The sequence below is a fragment of the Microcaecilia unicolor genome, chromosome 11 (genome assembly GCF_901765095.1).
Source record: "Microcaecilia unicolor chromosome 11, aMicUni1.1, whole genome shotgun sequence".
Lineage (NCBI taxonomy): Eukaryota > Metazoa > Chordata > Amphibia > Gymnophiona > Siphonopidae > Microcaecilia > Microcaecilia unicolor.
This window is the reverse complement of record NC_044041.1, coordinates 113,410,915-113,428,698: the sequence shown is the minus strand read 5'-3', so window position 1 is coordinate 113,428,698 and position 17,784 is coordinate 113,410,915. Positions and strand designations below refer to the sequence as shown.

Genomic DNA, 17,784 nt, shown 5'->3' with positions numbered 1-17,784 from the left:
TTATCTAATGACCTCTGTTACTTTATCAACTGTTAGCAAAAATAATCCTCTGTTAACATGCATGCTAGTCTCCTTGAAATAGATAAGACTCTCATTGTCCCTACTCTTCCTCATTGTATGCTTCTTTGTGGTATAATTCTAAAGTTGTTATTTACAATTGTAATTGTTTTTGGAAAGATTGGTCAAACCATGGCATCTGGTCATTCACTGATGGTTGAAACCTATTTACTAAAGGACTGTTGCCATTTTCTCTGCCATACTCCTGTAAGTATCAGTGGTTACAGATGTTTAACTACTTATAAAATAACCTTCCTTACTGAGTAGTGACAAGCTCTCGATAATTACTTAGTAAAATTACTGATCAAAAAGGACATGTTGCCTCTATTTACAAATGCTGCTTAGTCCCCTGTCCAAAGATAAAGACTCACTAGTTGATTTTTGATACCTAGAAACTAATTACCATCTGGACAAGGTCGCTTAGAAGCATTTTCTCACACAGTTTTAAAGCCGCTCTCCTCTGCTAACACGCTTCAATCAATGTATTTCTTTATCACAAAGCAATTTGGACACCTCTGAAACTCCATGTTGCAGGCTTGGCACCCTCAAATATCTGCTCATACTATAAATTACAAATTTTATTTATTTATTTATTTTATTTATTTACTAGTAAAAGAGGCCCGTTTCGTAGAGGAATGAAACGGGCGCTAGCAAGGTTCCACGGCTCCCTCCCTACCTCCCGCTCTCCCTCCCTCTCTCCCTGTCTGTTGTCCGAGTTCCAGCCCCCCCACCCCTCCGAGTTCCATGGCCCCCTCCCTCTGTCCCTCTCTGTCATCCGAGTTCCAGCCCCCCCCCTCCATCTCCTCTGAGTTCCAGGTCCCCTGCCCTTCGAGTTCCACGGCCCCCTCCCCTTCAAGCTGCAGGACAGCCCCCCTTCCCTTCAAGTTGCAGGACGCCCCCCTCCCTCCACTCCCCTTCGAAGTTCCACGCCCCCCTCTCCTCCGAGTTCAATGCCCCCGCACCTCCCTCCCTCGAAGTGCAAGCAGGACCTGTCCTCCAGCAGCCCCTCGCCTTCCTGCGTGCCGGCTGTAATTTTAAAATTGTTACCTCGGGGTCCGGCGTCAGCATTGAAGGCGAGCGGCGCTATAGACTGCCTTCCCATCTGTCTGAGCTCTGCCTCTGGTCCCGCCCTCATTTCCTGTTTCCGGAAGGGCGGGACCAGAGGCAGAGCTCAGACAGATGGGAAGGCAGTGTGAAGCGCCGCTTGCCTTCAATGCTGACGCCGGACCCCGAGGTAACAATTTTTAAATTACAACCGGCACGCAGGAAGGCGAGGGGCTGCCGGAGAACAGGTCCTGCTTGCACTTCGAGGGAGGGTGGCGTGGGGGGGGGGGGGGCGTGGAACTCGGAGGAGAGAGGGGGGCGTGGAACTCGGAGGGGAGTGGAAGGAGGGAGGTATGGGCGTCCTGCAACTTGACGGGGAGGGGGGCATCCTGCAACTCGGAAGGGGAGGGCGGGGGGCCGGACTGCTGAACTAGGAGGGGATGGAGATGGTGGTGCAAACTCATAGCGCCCGTGCATGAGACGCGTCGCGGTTTCCCAGGCAACATGGTGATGTCACCGGAAGGCTTCAGAGATTACGAACCGGGCTTCAACTTCCTGGCAGTCAGCTTCAGAACATTGGAGGTGCAAATTATTTTAGTAGACTAGGATTTATTTACCGCTTTTTCAGGTGTAAATCCCAGTGTGCACGTTTGGTATGTGTGGAACCCTCAAATTCTATAACAATGTTCTCATTTTACGGGAATGCCCTGACCCGCCTGTGTCCCTCCCATTGTTACGTCCCCCTTTCAGATCCGCGCTACTCTATAACTGGGTAAGTAAATGTAGTTCCATGTGGGTCTGTCATTTTTGGGTCATTTTGGTGCTTTGCTTTCATTATAATGCTTTTAACATAACGTAACAGTTTATTTTTATATTCCGCAAAGCCTTGCAGTTCGATGTGGATTACAAAAAAAAACTGGACAAACCAGGTCATACAATACATCATAAAAACTCAATCATAAAGAGTACAGTTATAAAAATTGAATGCAGTTAAATCTCCACCAATTTATGAAACAAATAAGTCTTACATCAACGTCTCGTGCATAACCATAAGTGCTATATATAGAATTCCCTAGTGAGTAATTTTATAAAGGATTTTTCATATGTAAAAAGGGCTTTTATAAAATTACTAGTAAAAAAGGCCCGTTTCTGACACAAATGAAACGGGCGCTAGCAAGGTTTTCCTCGGAGTGTGTATGTTTGAGAGAGTGTATGTGAGAGTGACTGTGTGTGTGAGAGAGAGTGTATGTGAGAGTGACTGTGTGTGTGAGAGAGAGAGAGTGAGTCTGGGTGCGAGTGTGTCTGTGAGAGAGAGAGAGAGTGTGTGTGTGAGAATGAGAGTGTGTGCAAGTGCGTATGTGAGACAGTGTGAGAGAGAGAGAGAGTGTGTTTCACACAGATACAGTGTGTGCGAGAGAGAGAGTGTGTGTGAGACACAGACTCTCTGTGAGACTAAGTGTATGAGACCAAGAGAGTGTGTGAGTGACTGTGTGACACACAGAGAGTGAATGTGATACAGTGTGAGACATAGAGTGTGTGAAAGACAGTGTGTGAGAGAGAGAAAGACATTGACTGTGAGAGAGAGAGAGTGTGTGTGACAGAGATACCTCCCCACCCTCTCTGGTGTTAGGCCCCCCTCTCTCTCCCCCTGGTGTCTGAGCGTTACTGTGTAGGACGCTGAGCTCTGGCTGTGCTTCAAGGAACTGACCAATCCTATCAAACATATAAACGGCGAGTGACCGACTCACTCGCAAATGTGCAGTAGAGACTTCCCTCTCTGTCCAGCCCCCGCGTCAATATGTGATGATGGGGGCGGGACAGAGAGGGAAACTGCGCAAAGCCGCCGAGGTCGCTACCGCCCCCGCCCGAGGTCGCCGCTACCGCTCCCCCACCCGGTGTCACCACCGCCACCCGGCCCAGGCCCTCTCTCTGCTACTGATTACTTACATCCATTCGCCGGAACGCAGCACGCATATCAGCTGAGCTGCCGTCCGCCTTCCTTCCCTGCCTGTGCCCCGCCCTCACTGACGTTACGTCACACGAGGGCAGGACACAGGCAGAGAAGGAAGGCTGACGGCAGCTCAGCTGATCTGCCCTGCTGCGTTCCAGCGAATGGATGTAAGTTCAGTAGCGGAGAGAGGGCCTGGGCCGGGTGGAGGGCTGGCGGCGGTGGCGGTAGCAGCGACCTCGCAGGGGGGGAGCCAGCGTTGACCTCCAAAAACCCCAATACCAGCCCGTTTTAACGGGCTCAATGGCTAGTTTAATAGAATGCACCTCCAACATTCTGAAGCCGAGAAACCTCGTGTGGTTGGTCACTTCTGCTTGTGACGAACCCGGAAGTACGTGATGTCAATTCAGGAGATAGATACAGAGAGCAGGAATGCCTCAGCCATGCAGTCAGCTTCAGAATGTTGGAGGTGCGTTTTATTATATAGGATTGTGGGGTCCTTTTACCAAGCTGTGGTAAAAACAGCCCTGCGCGTGCTGCAACCCTTTTTATTGCAGCAGGTAAAAAAGGCTGAAAATTGCTATGGCCATGCGGTAAGATTGCTCTTATTGGGTGGCTATGCAAGGGAGTGCACTTACCACCACCCACTGAGGTGGCGGTAAGGGCTCCCGTGCTAATCTAGCAGTAACTGTGGAGGGTGTGGCACTGCCCAATTACCGCCAGTTTAGCGCTGCACTAAAAATTACAGCCCTATTTCCCCCAGCTGGAAAATGGTATGTTCTGGGGCTGGAACTACTGCTGGCGCCTGTGTTGGGCTGGCGGTAGCTCCAGATTAGCGTGTAGTAAGCCCGCATTGGGCTTACCGCCGCTTTGTAAAAGGGCCCCTGTATGCATAAAAATACACTCAAAGAAGATGCATGCTTTTATGCTACCTGTGTGTATGTATATTTAGGCACACAAGGCCCCTTTTACTAAGCCAGGTAGGCGCCTATGTGCACCCAACGCGCGCCAAAATGGACTTGCAGCCTGACTACTGCGTGGCTGTTGCGGTAATTTCATTTTTGGCGTGCGTCCACTACGCGTCTGAAAAAAATGATTTCTATTTTCAAATGCGCGCAGGTCTTTACCGCCCAAATTCTTTACCGCTAGGTCTATGGCTGGCGGTAAGGTCAGAGACCCAAAATGAATGTGCGGCAGTTTTGATTTTGCTGCACATCCATTTTCAGGGGGAAAAAAAAGAGGCCTTTTTTACAGGCGTGCTGAAAAATAATTCTGCATACACTTGAAACCCGCGCCTATACTACCGCAGGCCACGTTTTACCGCAGCTTAGTAAAAAGACCCCACAGTTTGGATGGAGAACAGGCAGAGTCAAGAAGTACATGTGTTAGTTATAAAACATGCCCCTATGAGGGTACATCAGCTGCATAGATCTTTACCCCAGCAGCTGTAAATGAATGTAGCTGTCATTTCAGCCACAATTTCTGTGGGCGTAGCGGAGCAGTTTTATAAAAACATATAAGTGCGTACAGTAATTGCACTCCCAACCTAGGCAGCATGTTATAAAATAACCCTCAAAATGACTTTGAGCTTGGATTTGGAAAGGTCAGTACTTAATTCTAAAATCCAAATCTATGGACAGAAGTGTTTCATGCTGAGTTCCGTTCGGAGCAAATGAGTGGATTATTATTGAACTGTTTATTTTGAAGAGGAAAGAATCAGCCGGTCAAGATCCTCCTCAGCACACAGCGAGTATGAGTCACAGTCTCCTCATCTCATTTTGAAATACACACCTGGCTCTCTCTTTACACTCATTGTAGTTCTTCATTATGAGATGGTCTTTTTCATTCATGAAATTAGTGTGCAGTTCTTCTACCTTCCTGCAAAATAAAGAAGGGTTCTATCATCATCCGCCTAGTAAGTTTGGGAGCAAATTTAGACATTATCCAAGTCTTTTACCCAGAGATTAAGATGGTAATTTTATAAATGACTTCCAAAATTACCCCAGCACATACACACACACACACAAATAGGTGCTAGGAAATTTAGTGCCTACTTTTCATGCAGTATACACTCAAATCCAGAACCTCTAGGGTAGCATTTTCAGAAGTGCTGCCCATTCCAATCACAGGGCCCAAAAGATAGGCAGAGCTCCAGAGTCTCAATATGTGGATGAGGCGATGGTGCAGGGAGGAGGGTTTTAGATTTGTTAGGAACTAGACAACATTCTGGGGAAGGGGAAGCCTATTCCGGAATGATGGGCTGTACCTTAACCTGGGTGGGACTACGCTGCTGGTATTGGTATTTAAAAAGGAGATAGAACAGCTTTTAAACTAGAAACTGGGGGAAGGTTCAAAATTGCATGGTTCGAAAAAAGGTATCTTTCAGATATCACCAAAACAAGGAAGATAGGGCATCCTGATAGCGAGGTTGCAATAGAGAGCATAGTAGACCAGCCACCTTATAATTGAAAGAGAAAAATGCCTAGATTTCGACCCAAATCGGGAGATAGACGTTTATCTCACAAAAACGAATAAATCGGTATAATGGAAAGCCGATTTTGGACGTTTTCAACTGCACTCCATCACGGAAGCATACAAAGTTGACGGGGGCGTGTCGGAGGCGTGGCGAAGGTGGAACTGGGGCGTGGTTATCGGCCGAGGAGAGATGGACGCCTTTCGCCGATAATGGGAAAAAAGTATGCGTTTGTAGCTAGAATTTAGGGCACTTTTCCTGGACCCTGTTTTTTCCACGAATAAGGCCCCAAAAAGTGCCCTAAATGACCAGATTACCCCCAGAGGGAATCGGGGATGACCTCCCCTGACTCCCCCAGTGGTCACTAACCCCCTCCCACCACAAAAAATGATGTTTCACAACTTTTTATTTTCACCCTCAAATGTCATACCCACCTCCCTGGCAGCAGTATGCAGGTCCCTGGAGCAGTTGTTAGGGGGTGCAGTGGACTTCAGGCAGGTGGAAACAGGCCCATCCCCCCCTACCTGTTACAATTGTGCTGCTTAATGCTTAGTCGTCCAACCTCCCCAAACCCACTGTACCCACATGTACAGTGGGGGAAATAAGTATTTGATCCCTTGCTGATTTTGTAAGTTTGCCCACTGACAAAGACATGAGCAGCCCATAATTGAAGGGTAGGTTATTGGTAACAGTGAGAGATAGCACATCACAAATTAAATCCGGAAAATCACATTGTGGAAAGTATATGAATTTATTTGCATTCTGCAGAGGGAAATAAGTATTTAATCCCTCTGGCAAACAAGACCTAATACTTGGTGGCAAAACCCTTGTTGGCAAGCACAGCGGTCAGACGTCTTCTGTAGTTGATGATGAGGTTTGCACACATGTCAGGAGGAATTTTGGTCCACTCCTCTTTGCAGATCATCTCTAAATCATTAAGAGTTCTGGGCTGTCGCTTGGCAACTCGCAGCTTCAGCTCCCTCCATAAGTTTTCAATGGGATTAAGGTCTGGTGACTGGCTAGGCCACTCCATGACCCTAATGTGCTTCTTCCTGAGCCACTCCTTTGTTGCCTTGGCTGTATGTTTTGGGTCATTGTCGTGCTGGAAGACCCAGCCACGACCCATTTTTAAGGCCCTGGCGGAGGGAAGGAGGTTGTCACTCAGAATTGTACGGTACATGGCCCCATCCATTCTCCCATTGATGCGGTGAAGTAGTCCTGTGCCCTTAGCAGAGAAACACCCCCAAACATAACATTTCCACCTCCATGCTTGACAGTGGGGACGGTGTTCTTTGGGTCATAGGCAGCATTTCTCTTCCTCCAAACACGGCGAGTTGAGTTCATGCCAAAGAGCTCAATTTTTGTCTCATCTGACCACAGCACCTTCTCCCAATCACTCTCGGCATCATCCAGGTGTTCACTGGCAAACTTCAGACGGGCCGTCACATGTGCCTTCCGGAGCAGGGGGACCTTGCGGGCACTGCAGGATTGCAATCCGTTATGTCGTAATGTGTTACCAATGGTTTTCGTGGTGACAGTGGTCCCAGCTGCCTTGAGATCATTGACAAGTTCCCCCCTTGTAGTTGTAGGCTGATTTCTAACCTTCCTCATGATCAAGGATACCCCACGAGGTGAGATTTTGCGTGGAGCCCCAGATCTTTGTCGATTGACAGTCATTTTGTACTTCTTCCATTTTCTTACTATGGCACCAACAGTTGTCTCCTTCTCGCCCAGCGTCTTACTGATGGTTTTGTAGCCCATTCCAGCCTTGTGCAGGTGTATGATCTTGTCCCTGACATCCTTAGACAGCTCCTTGCTCTTGGCCATTTTGTAGAGGTTAGAGTCTGACTGATTCACTGAGTCTGTGGACAGGTGTCTTTCATACAGGTGACCATTGCCGACAGCTGTCTGTCATGCAGGTAACGAGTTGATTTGGAGCATCTACCTGGTCTGTAGGGGCCAGATCTCTTACTGGTTGGTGGGGGATCAAATACTTATTTCCCTCTGCAGAATGCAAATAAATTCATATACTTTCCACAATGTGATTTTCCGGATTTAATTTGTGATGTGCTATCTCTCACTGTTACCAATAACCTACCCTTCAATTATGGGCTGCTCATGTCTTTGTCAGTGGGCAAACTTACAAAATCAGCAAGGGATCAAATACTTATTTCCCCCACTGTAGGTGCCCCCCCCTTCACCCCTTAGGGCTATAGTAATGGTGTAGACTTGTGGGCAGTGGGTTTTGAGGGGGATTTGGGGGGCTCAACACACAAGGGAAGGGTGCTATGCACCTGGGAGCTCTTTTACCTTTTTTTTTTATTTTTGTAAAAGTGCCCCCTAGGGTGCCCGGTTGGTGTCCTGGCATGTGAGGGGGACCAGTGCACTACGAATCCTGGCCCTTCCCACGAACAAATGCCTTGGATTTATTCGTTTTTGAGCTGGGCGCTTTCATTTTCCATTATCACTGAAAAACAAAAACGCCCAGCTCACAAATTGTCGAATAAAACATGGACGTCTATTTTTTTCAAAAATACGGTTCAGTCCGCCCCTTCACGGACCCGTTCAAGGAGATAAACGCCCATGGAGATAGACGTTTTCGTTCAATTATGCCCCTCCAGGTGTCTTTAAATAAAAAGCAGATTTCCATTACGTTCTATCCCACTATTCCAGGACAAGTGGGTAGTTATGTCCATCGACCAGCAAGTGGAGATAGAAAATCCAGAACTGAGCACTACTACCTAGCCACGTGCTAGCCGCTCAGTTCCTCAGTATCTTCTATCTCCAGCAGATGGATGGACATACTTCGTTTCTCTCTGTGTTCCAGTTGGTTTCTCCTGGTCCAGTTGGTGACTGGTTCCCAGTTGAGTCACCCTTGAGGAAATTTAGACATACCTGGTGGTGCTGGGATCTCAATCTGGTGCTTGGAGCGCTTCAGCGTCCTCCCTTTGAGCCTCTTCATCAGGCTTCCCTGAAGGATCTTACTCTGAAGGCGGTATTTTTGGTGGCTATCGCTTCGGCCCGTCGCATTTCTGAGCTCCAGGTGCTCTCTTGCAGGGGACCCCTTTCTCCGTTTTTTGGAGGGGGGTGTCTCTACGAACAGTGCCATCTTTTCTGCCCAAGGTGGTCTCGGAATTTCATCTTAATCAGTTGGTAGAGCTGCCTTCCTTTCATCGGCAGGATGTGGGGAGCCTGGATGTTCGAATAGTTCTTATCCGGTATCTGTAGGCGACTAACGAGTTTTGTCGCCCAGATAGATTGTTTTGTTTGGTAAACAGAAGTTGGGCCTAATGGCCTCCAAAGCCTTCCCTTCTTTCTCAGCTCTGGTCCCACCCATGCGGAAACAGGAAATGAGGGCGGGACCAGAGCTGAGCGAGAAGGGAAGGCTGAAGCGCCGAGCCTGCTCACCTTTCACTGCTACCGCCGGGACCCCGAGGTAAGATGAGTTTTAAATTCTGGGTGGTACGCAGGAAGGCGAGGGTGGAGGACTGTTGTGGGAGAAGAGGTCAGGCTGAGGTTGGGACTGGCACTTAGAGGAGAGGGAGGGAGGGGGGCCTGGAACTCGGAAGAGAGGGAGGGAGGGGGACCTGGAACTTGGAGGAGAGGGAGGGAGGGGGGCCTGGAACTCGGACGGAGGGAGGCCTGGAACTCGGAGGGAGGGGGGCCTGGAACTCGGAAGAGGGAGGTGGAGAGGAGGGGGGAATGCACCACCTGTAAAAAAAAAATTTTCAGCACCCCCCAATCATTTTGAAAAGTTGGCTCCTATGCACGCCTTAGTATAAGGGCCCCTGGAGAACACAGTAATAATGTGTGATTTCAATTACCTCGATATTGACTGGGTAAATGTAATATCAAGGCATGCAAGGGAGGTAAAATTCCTTGACAAAATCAAGGACTGCTTTATGAAGCAGCTGGTATGGGAGCCAACAAGAGGAGGAAAAATTCTAAACTTAGTCCTTAGTCGGGCGCATCATCTGATGCAGGAGGTAATGGTGCTGGGGCCACGTGATAACAGTGAGTATAATATGATCAAATTTGATATCAGCTCTGGAGTAAGTACACACAGGAAATCCAATACATTAGCATTTAACTTTCAAAAAGGAGACTGATAAAACGAGAAGAATGGTAAAAAAAAAAACTTAGAGCAGCAGCTGCAAAGGTAAAACATTTACATCAGGTGTAGATGGTGTTCAAAAAACCCATGCTGGAAGCCCAGGCCAGTTATATTCCATATATTAAAAAAGGAGGATGGAAGGCCAAAGTGAGGTGAAGGAAACTATTAGAGCTAAAAAAAATTCCTTCAGAAAATGGAAGGATACCACTGAAAATAATAAGAAACATCATAAGGAATGGCAAATCACATGCAAAGCGCTGATAAGGAAGGCAAAAAGAGACTTTGAAAAAAAGATTACGTTGGAGGCAAAAACATACAGTGAAAACCTTTTTAGGAATATTAGAAGCAAGAAGCTAGCAAAAGAATCAGTTTGATCGCTAGATGACCAAGGGGTAAAAGGGGCACTCAGGGCAGACAAAGCAATAGTGGAGAAATTAAATGAATTCTTTGCTTTGGTCTTCACTGAGGAAGATTTGGGAGAGATACTGGTGCCAGAAATGGTATTCAAAGCTGGCGAGTCAGAGAAACTGAATTAAATCTCTGTAAACATAGAAGATGTAATGGGGCAATTTGACAAATTGAAGAGTAGCAAATTGCTTGGACTGGATGGTATTCATCCCAGAGTACTGCTAGAATTGAAAAATGAACTTACAGAACTGTTGTTAGTAATATATAATTTATCTTTAAAATCAAGCATAGTACCGGAAGATTGGAGGGTGTAATGTTGTAACGTTGATTTTTTAAAAAGGTTCTAGAGGTAATCCGGGAAATTATAGACCGGTGAGCCTAACGTCTGTGCCGGGCACAATGGTGGAGACTATTATAAAAAACAAAATTACAGAGCATATTCAAAAGCATGGATTAATGAAACAAAGCCAACATGGATTTAGTGAAGGGAAATGGGACTTGAAATACCACCTTTCTGTGGTTTTTGCAACTACAGTCAAAGAGGTTTACAGGTACTTATTTGTATCTGGGACAATGGTGGGTTAAGTGACTTGCCCAGAGTCACTAGGAGCCGCAGTGGGAATTGAACCCAGTTCCCCAGGATCAATGTCCACTGCATTAACCGCTACTCCTACAATCTACTCACAGTTATTTGAAGGGGTGAACAAACATGTGGATAAGAGTGAGTTGGTTAATATTGTGCATGTGGATTTTCAAAAGACATTTTACAAAGTATCTCATGAAAGACTCCAGAGGAAATTGGAGAGTCTTGGGATAAGTGGTACTGTTCTATTGTGGATTAAAAAATGGTTAAAAGATAGAAAACAGAGAGTAGGGTTAAATAGCCAATTTTCTCAATGGAGAAGGGTAGATAGTGGGGTCCGCAGGGGTCTGTGCTAGGACCACTGCTTTTTAACATATTTATGAATGATCTAGAGATGGGAGTAACTAGTGAGGTAATTAAATTTGCAGACAATGCAAAGTTATTCAAAGTTGTTAAATCACAAGAGAATTGTGAAAAATTACAAGAGGACCTTACGAAACTAGGAGACTGGGCATCCAAATGGCAGAAGATGTTTAATATGAGCAAGTGCAAAGTGATGCATGTGGGAAAGAGGAACCTGAACTATAGCTATGTAATACAAGGTTCCACATTAGGAGTCACCGACCAGGAAAGGGATCTAGGTGTCATCGCTGATAAGTTGAAACCCTCTGCTCACTGTGCAGTGATGGCTAAGAAAGGAAAGGAATGGAAAACAAAAATGAGGACATTATAATGCTTTTGTATCGCTCAATGATGCGACCGCACCTCAAATACTATATGCAATTCTGGTCACAGCATCTAAAAAAAAATATAGTGGAATTAGAAAAGGTACAGAGAATGGCAACGAAAATGATAAAGGGGATGGGATGACATCCCTATGAGGAAAGGCTAAAGCGGCTAGGGCTCTTCAGCTTGGAGAAAAGATGGCTGAGGGGAGATATGATAGAGGTCTGTAAAATAATGAGTGGAGTGGAACAGGTAAACGTGAATCGCTTCTTTACTCTTTCCAAAACTACTAGGACTAGGGGGCATGCAATGAAGCTACAAAGTAGTACATTTTTAAAACAAATCAAAGAAAATATTTCTTCACTCAATATGTAATTAAACTCTGGAATTGATTGCCGGAGAATGAGGTAAAAACAGTTAGCTTAGCGGGTTTAAAAAAAGATTTGGATGACACCTGATGCCTAGAACAGGAGAGAAGGCTGCCTGTTCAGCTCTTCCGCCTCCCCACCTACTGACAAACTACTGATGCCCAGCAGTCATGGAAACCAAAGGATCTAAAGTCATTTAACTCATACTGAGGACCTATGAAGCAATATTGTTTTGATTTCTTCTCATTCAGAACCTCACAAGAACAAGCTTGAAACAAACAACAAAATGATCAGACCAGGGCACCTCAATAACTTGCAGAGCCCTATGCAAAGATCTTTATAAAAAGAGTTTAAGTAAGTTCCTGAGTAAACATAAAGAAGCACTGGAAATAACCTATATGAAGTAGTAGTTGAATCCTAAAAGTGGTATAATTGTATAAGATTTACCAGAAAGCACTGAAGGATTGGGGGGGGGGGGGTCAGAGTAACCCATACAGAATAGCAATTAAAACCATAAAGATAATGGTACAACTTTGGAAAGGAAGTTTTCAGTTCTATACAGAAAATTCTGTGCTTATGTACTCATAGTGGAAAAACTGCTACTGGGTAGACTGGATGAACCATTTTGGTCTTTATCTGCCATCAATTACTATGTTACCAAATTACATGATGATCAGGGCAGAAATGCACTGCCTGTCACTGCAGGCTATAACATTGAAACCTGTAACTGGTTAATCATCTGGTTAAAAGCTTTTCTGTTCTAACCTTCACTTGTTAGCTGAGGAAAGTCACCTAGATCTTAAGTTTAAAAAGGGGGGGGGGGGGGTGCCTCTGCCTCTGTTCTTTTAAATCGTCACCAGAAGAGCTGTGCTGTTTTATTTTAGTGATGAATTAAAATTAGAAGAGAAAAAAAAACATAATCTGAACCAGGTTTTGAACACTTCTTGTGCCAAATGCTAAACAAAATGGCTTTTAAGAAGAAAAGAATTATAACTCAGCTTTTCAAAGAAACTATGCTTTGCTTATGTTTAAATACAAATCTTTGAAGTGATATTTTTCATGGAAATTTGTGGGCATGTGACAAACAATGAAATACTTCTTCTTGTAAAGAAGCTATGATTTACTAGTGTGATGAAAGAGACATTGATAAAATATAGTTAATATTCAGTGTAGATATTCAGTATAAATTTGGATTAGCAATTACAAATTCCAGGAATTTATTATTCTTGTCTCCAATTGTCTTCTCAACCACATGAAAAACACACAACTTTACATTCTCATTTCTTTAGCTTTGACAACAGCTGGACCAAGAAGAAGAGGAGGACAGATGTGGGGGAGCATCATTGTGTTTCTCACAACTAGGCCGGTAGAACTTAAAATGTTTGGATTAACTGAAATCATCAAGGTATTTCATTCCTCACAGCTGCTTCTCTTTTTGTTCTTTTTCCCCCCACAGCCCTTCTTCTTGTTCTGCCCTTTTCTTTGTGTCCCATAACATCCTTTGTCCCCACTGCTCCCCGCCACACAAGCCCATCCTCTTTCTCCTGTATTTTCCAACGCCCCACTGTTCCTCCTGTTTACTCATGCTGCCTCATCTTGTTTTTACCTCTAACCCATTCTGCGTCTCCTTGGCATGAGAATTTGTCAGATCTATACTGTATCAAAGGACAAATACCAAAGATTGCACAAGACAAGACAGCAAGGTGTGATGGTCCCAGTTATCCACTGATCTCTATGAAAGGATTAAGAATGCTACTCCAAATGCAAGGCCTGCAGACTCTTTAAGCCTCATAGGGGTATCTCTGCAGGAATGGGCTGTAGAGCTTGCGTGTATCAGGCCTCAGATCTTTACCACTTAGTCATGCAAACTGAATCCTAACTTGCTTACAAGTCCCAACCAGCTGAACCACATAAAACTTAAATGTATGTACAGCATCTTCCAGAACAACGCATTCTCCAATAAACAAAGTTTAGTGTTATTCCTAGCTTCGAATCAACAAAAGATAAAATAGTCTTTCTAATTCAGTATGAAAATAATTAATTCACAAGCTCTGTTAGTGCAATTCTAGTAGTGTATAAACTGAATTTTTTTGCAAGGTGTTGTAACACTTTACTACGCAAACAGAAGAATTGCTCAGAGATGATGGTGCACGTGAGCCTTCAGCCCGACAGATGTCGATGAAATCAGTAACATCCCAGAGAGATTATAAGGGGCCAATATATTAGAGGATAAAAGACTGGACATGCCAATGCCAGCAGAGGAGCTGAACAACTCCAGTGACTACTTTGAAATGCATTAGGCTTGATGTCTTCAGCTTCTGAGCAGTGTTTTTACAGGACAAGTGCTTACAGATGCCTCTTCTTGCTGAATGCCTTTTAAAAAAGCAAAGCATCTCAAGCACTAGCTTTCAAAGGGGGAGAGGGCATGGAGGATTCTTCAAAAGCCCCTCATTAGCTGAATGCCTCTCTAGCACTCGGGTACTCCATAGTATGCTTAGCTAATGAGCATGTGAGTGAATCCCACCCCCCATCTAAAGAAATGAATGACTGTTCTCTCACCCTTCCAATTGGTTACTGCATAATGAAGCCTTGGTATAAAGAAATTACAAATGTAACTAATGGTATCGACTTAATTACAGCACTAATTAATACCATGGGAATACAATCATAGGCAGCTTCTAGCAAGGTAAATGCTGCTTAAGGCGTCTCCTGAGCCTCTGGTTTCTAATTATATGAGGGAGCAGGCAGTGGAGGGGGAGGGGAGAGAGGTAGAGCCCCTGAACATGACAAGGGAGCCCCTGAACAGGACAGGGAAACGAAGTGAAGCGCAGCTTGGAACTACCTTTTGTTCCTGAAATAATTTTTTTAAATATGCCTTTCAGAGGCATTGTTGAGATAAAGTTCCAAGAGATGTCAGAAACAAATTTTTTATTGAATGCTGCTTCTATCACAGAAACGGATGAAGCAAAGAAGAATTAAAAAGATTTTCTCGCTCGCTTTCCATTTTACTGCAACAGCTCTGTGAATTCTTTCAGTAGCAATGCCACTACCTCCCTCGCCACCAACAGGAGTCATATTTTTGAACTGTACAAAGCAATGAAGTTGTGCTACAGTGGCAGCTAGTAGCACTTGGGGGCCTGCAACAGCAATTAGTTGACATGAGGGAGGACGTTTTGTCTTCCTGTGGGACAAGATCCAGCTTGAGAAAGAATCTCCTTCTGGCAGCTGTGGGAGATGGCGCCAGGAACATAACAGGAGGGTTAGTGCTGACACTGCATCCAGGCTGCACACTGAGGCACCAGAGGGGTACTGAATTTAGGCATAGGCAACATAGGCATCTTGCTACAGGTCCAGATTTTGAAAGCACCTAACAGGAGCCCAATTCTGCTTGCTTTAGGATCATGATCTTTATTTGGAAGATAAATCTCACCACCCTACTGCTCCCCAATCCTACCTATGGATACAAACATCTTAAATCCAACTGTGGTCAAATTACTAGAGGATAGGGGATTTTTTTTTGTTACATTTGTACCCCGCGCTTTCCCACTCATGGCAGGCTCAATGCGGCTTACATGGGGCAATGGAGGGTTAAGTGACTTGCCCAGAGTCACAAGGAGCTGCCTGTGCCTGAAGTGGGAATCGAACTCAGTTCCTCAGTTCCCCAGGACCAAAGTCCACCACCCTAACCACTAGGCCACTCCTCCACTCCAGGAATCTAGACAGGAATCCAACCATCCCCACACCTCATCACCCTTTTCCCCCACATTGTTCATCAGAAAACAACTCACTGGAAGCAGCAACTTTATTATATGGAAAATGTAGCTCCCAGAACTGAGATTTGGAAGCTTCAGCTGTGGCTTCTAGGTCAGGTATATGATGCTCAGAATCCCACTATGCCTGGATTCCTATACTTGTGTGTCAGTGCCCGGGGAAACTGCTGCACAAAACATAATGGTGCAGTGCCCCTCTCCAAAGACAGAGGTCAGAGCCCCCCAAAATATGGCAACTCTGTTCTAGTTCCACTCCTAGCATGTGTCTCAGTCTCCCAAGATTCTCTGTTCTCCTAACAAAGTGACAGAAGCTGCTTCAGACATGATTTGGTGATTCCTTCTTTGATGGTATATGCTGCTTGAATGATTTCCAATTCACATTCTCTCTTTTGTATCACAATTTATTTATCTTGTGACAAGGTGAAAGGGGATGGGATTTGACATACAAAATGGCTGGTGGCTACACATATGGAAGGAAAAGAGCAATCCTCCTTGGCTGGAAGTGGAAGGAAACTAGTCTTTTCCCTGTGTAATTGTCAGGGATGGTTCCTATGGTACCTGGTCAAAATAGCCCCGACAAAAAAGCTCCAAACAAAAAAAACCCCAATATAATTGTGATGTTATTTTTTCTGAGGGGGCTATTTTGTTAAGGGAGCTATTTTGTCAAGGGTTGTTTTGTGGGAGGGGCTATTTTGTAAGGGTGTGAAATGTCAAGGGTTATTTTGTTATAAGGTTGTTTTGTCGGGGCTATTATGACTGGGTGTCGGGTCCTATAAAAATTGTTAAGAAAAGTTAATAATAATATCAACTTGTGGACCCTTTCAGAAATTAGGCAATTCACTGAAAATTAAATGAAAATACACTATTCACATGTCTTAGGGTACAATCTAATTTAAAAATTAACTGAGCTGATATTCAGCTCACAGCAGCCATGTGACCTGGATATTCAATGCTGGGTCTAACCTGGGCACCAGCATTTAATAGCCGGATTTTGGCCAGCCACCGAAGTCTTCTGGGTGCTGGTTGATATTCAGACTGGTGCCTGGATAACTGGCTAGATAAAGTTAACACACCCTTTTTGCTGTGCTAATTTTATCCGGGTTCTTATCCTATTAGCAATCTGAAGATCACCGCTAACTGAATAAATCCTGGCTCCGCCTTAGATTGCCTTGGTACTAACCAGATAGTGCCATGGTGGTCTCCCTGGATTTTCAGCACACTGTCTAGTTATGTGCCGCTGAAAATTCACAAATCATCCAGCCAGCTTGATTTAATTGGTTAAATCATTTAAAATATTAGCCCTAACAATTTTTGCTTTCGTAGGGGTGCCACAAAAGTGTCCTTTACTAAACAGGATGGAGTCGGTCCAGAGGGCGGCTACGAAATTAGTAAGCGGTCTTGAATGCAAAAATTATAGGGACAGGCTTATGAACCTCAACATGTATACGCTGGAAGAGAGGAAGGAGAGAGGAGACATGATAGAAACGTTTAAATATCTCAAGGGCATTTATGTACAGGAAGAGAGCCTTTTTCAAATGAAGGAGAGCTCTGGAATGAGGGGGCATATGACAAAGTTAAGAGGGAATAGGCTTAGGAGTAACCTAAGGAAGTATTATTTCACAGAAAGGGTGGTGGAGGCATGGAATGGCCTCCCGGTGGAGGTGGTGGAGTCGAGGACTGTTGCAGAATTTAAAAAGGCATTGGATAAGCATGTGGGATCGCTTAGGAACAGGAAGAATTAGGGGTTACAGAGGATGGGCAGACTGGATGGGTCATATGGTCTTTATCTGCCGTCATGTTTCTATGTTTCTAGTGATTTCAGTATCCCCTACTGACACTGAGTGATGAAGTCAGAACTAGACATGTGTAGTATCTTAGACACTCCTTACTGGATGGTGTCTTCAGAGGAATGTGTTCTGACAAAATTCATGAGCCCACTGTGGCATGCATTCTTTCCTTCCATCCCATTCTAAAATTCACTAAACATCAAGTAGAATGATCAAATCAACATAAATGAAATCCACTGGCATCCCCCAAATAGTGAATAGTGGTCAATATTAATGAGTGTGAGTAATTTCCGTTCAAAAGATCTAAAAAAGGAGATACCTTTCATATAAACATGAATTGATGTAATGGAAGTAATGCCGACTTTTCCAAAAGATTATGATGGTATCCCAAATATTAACGTTGGAAAATATACTGAGTCATAATTTGGATAACTGTAATATACGATAATGAATAATACAGTTTAACTAACAATGGAGCAACTGTTCGTTAAAACTGTCCCTTACAA

At 44.7% G+C, this 17,784-nt stretch overlaps 1 protein-coding gene across 6 annotated transcripts in view; it reads right to left on the bottom strand.

Moving 5' to 3' along the window:
* DNAJC4 (DnaJ heat shock protein family (Hsp40) member C4) overlaps positions 1–17,784 on the bottom strand; it is a 314,429-nt gene that overhangs the window by 13,386 nt on the left and 283,259 nt on the right. For all 6 annotated transcript variants that reach the window (XM_030218845.1, XM_030218850.1, XM_030218847.1 and 3 more), the window contains one exon: positions 4,841–4,927. In XM_030218845.1, coding sequence (XP_030074705.1) covers positions 4,841–4,927 — 87 coding nt within the window. The remainder of the gene's footprint in view (positions 1–4,840; positions 4,928–17,784) is intronic.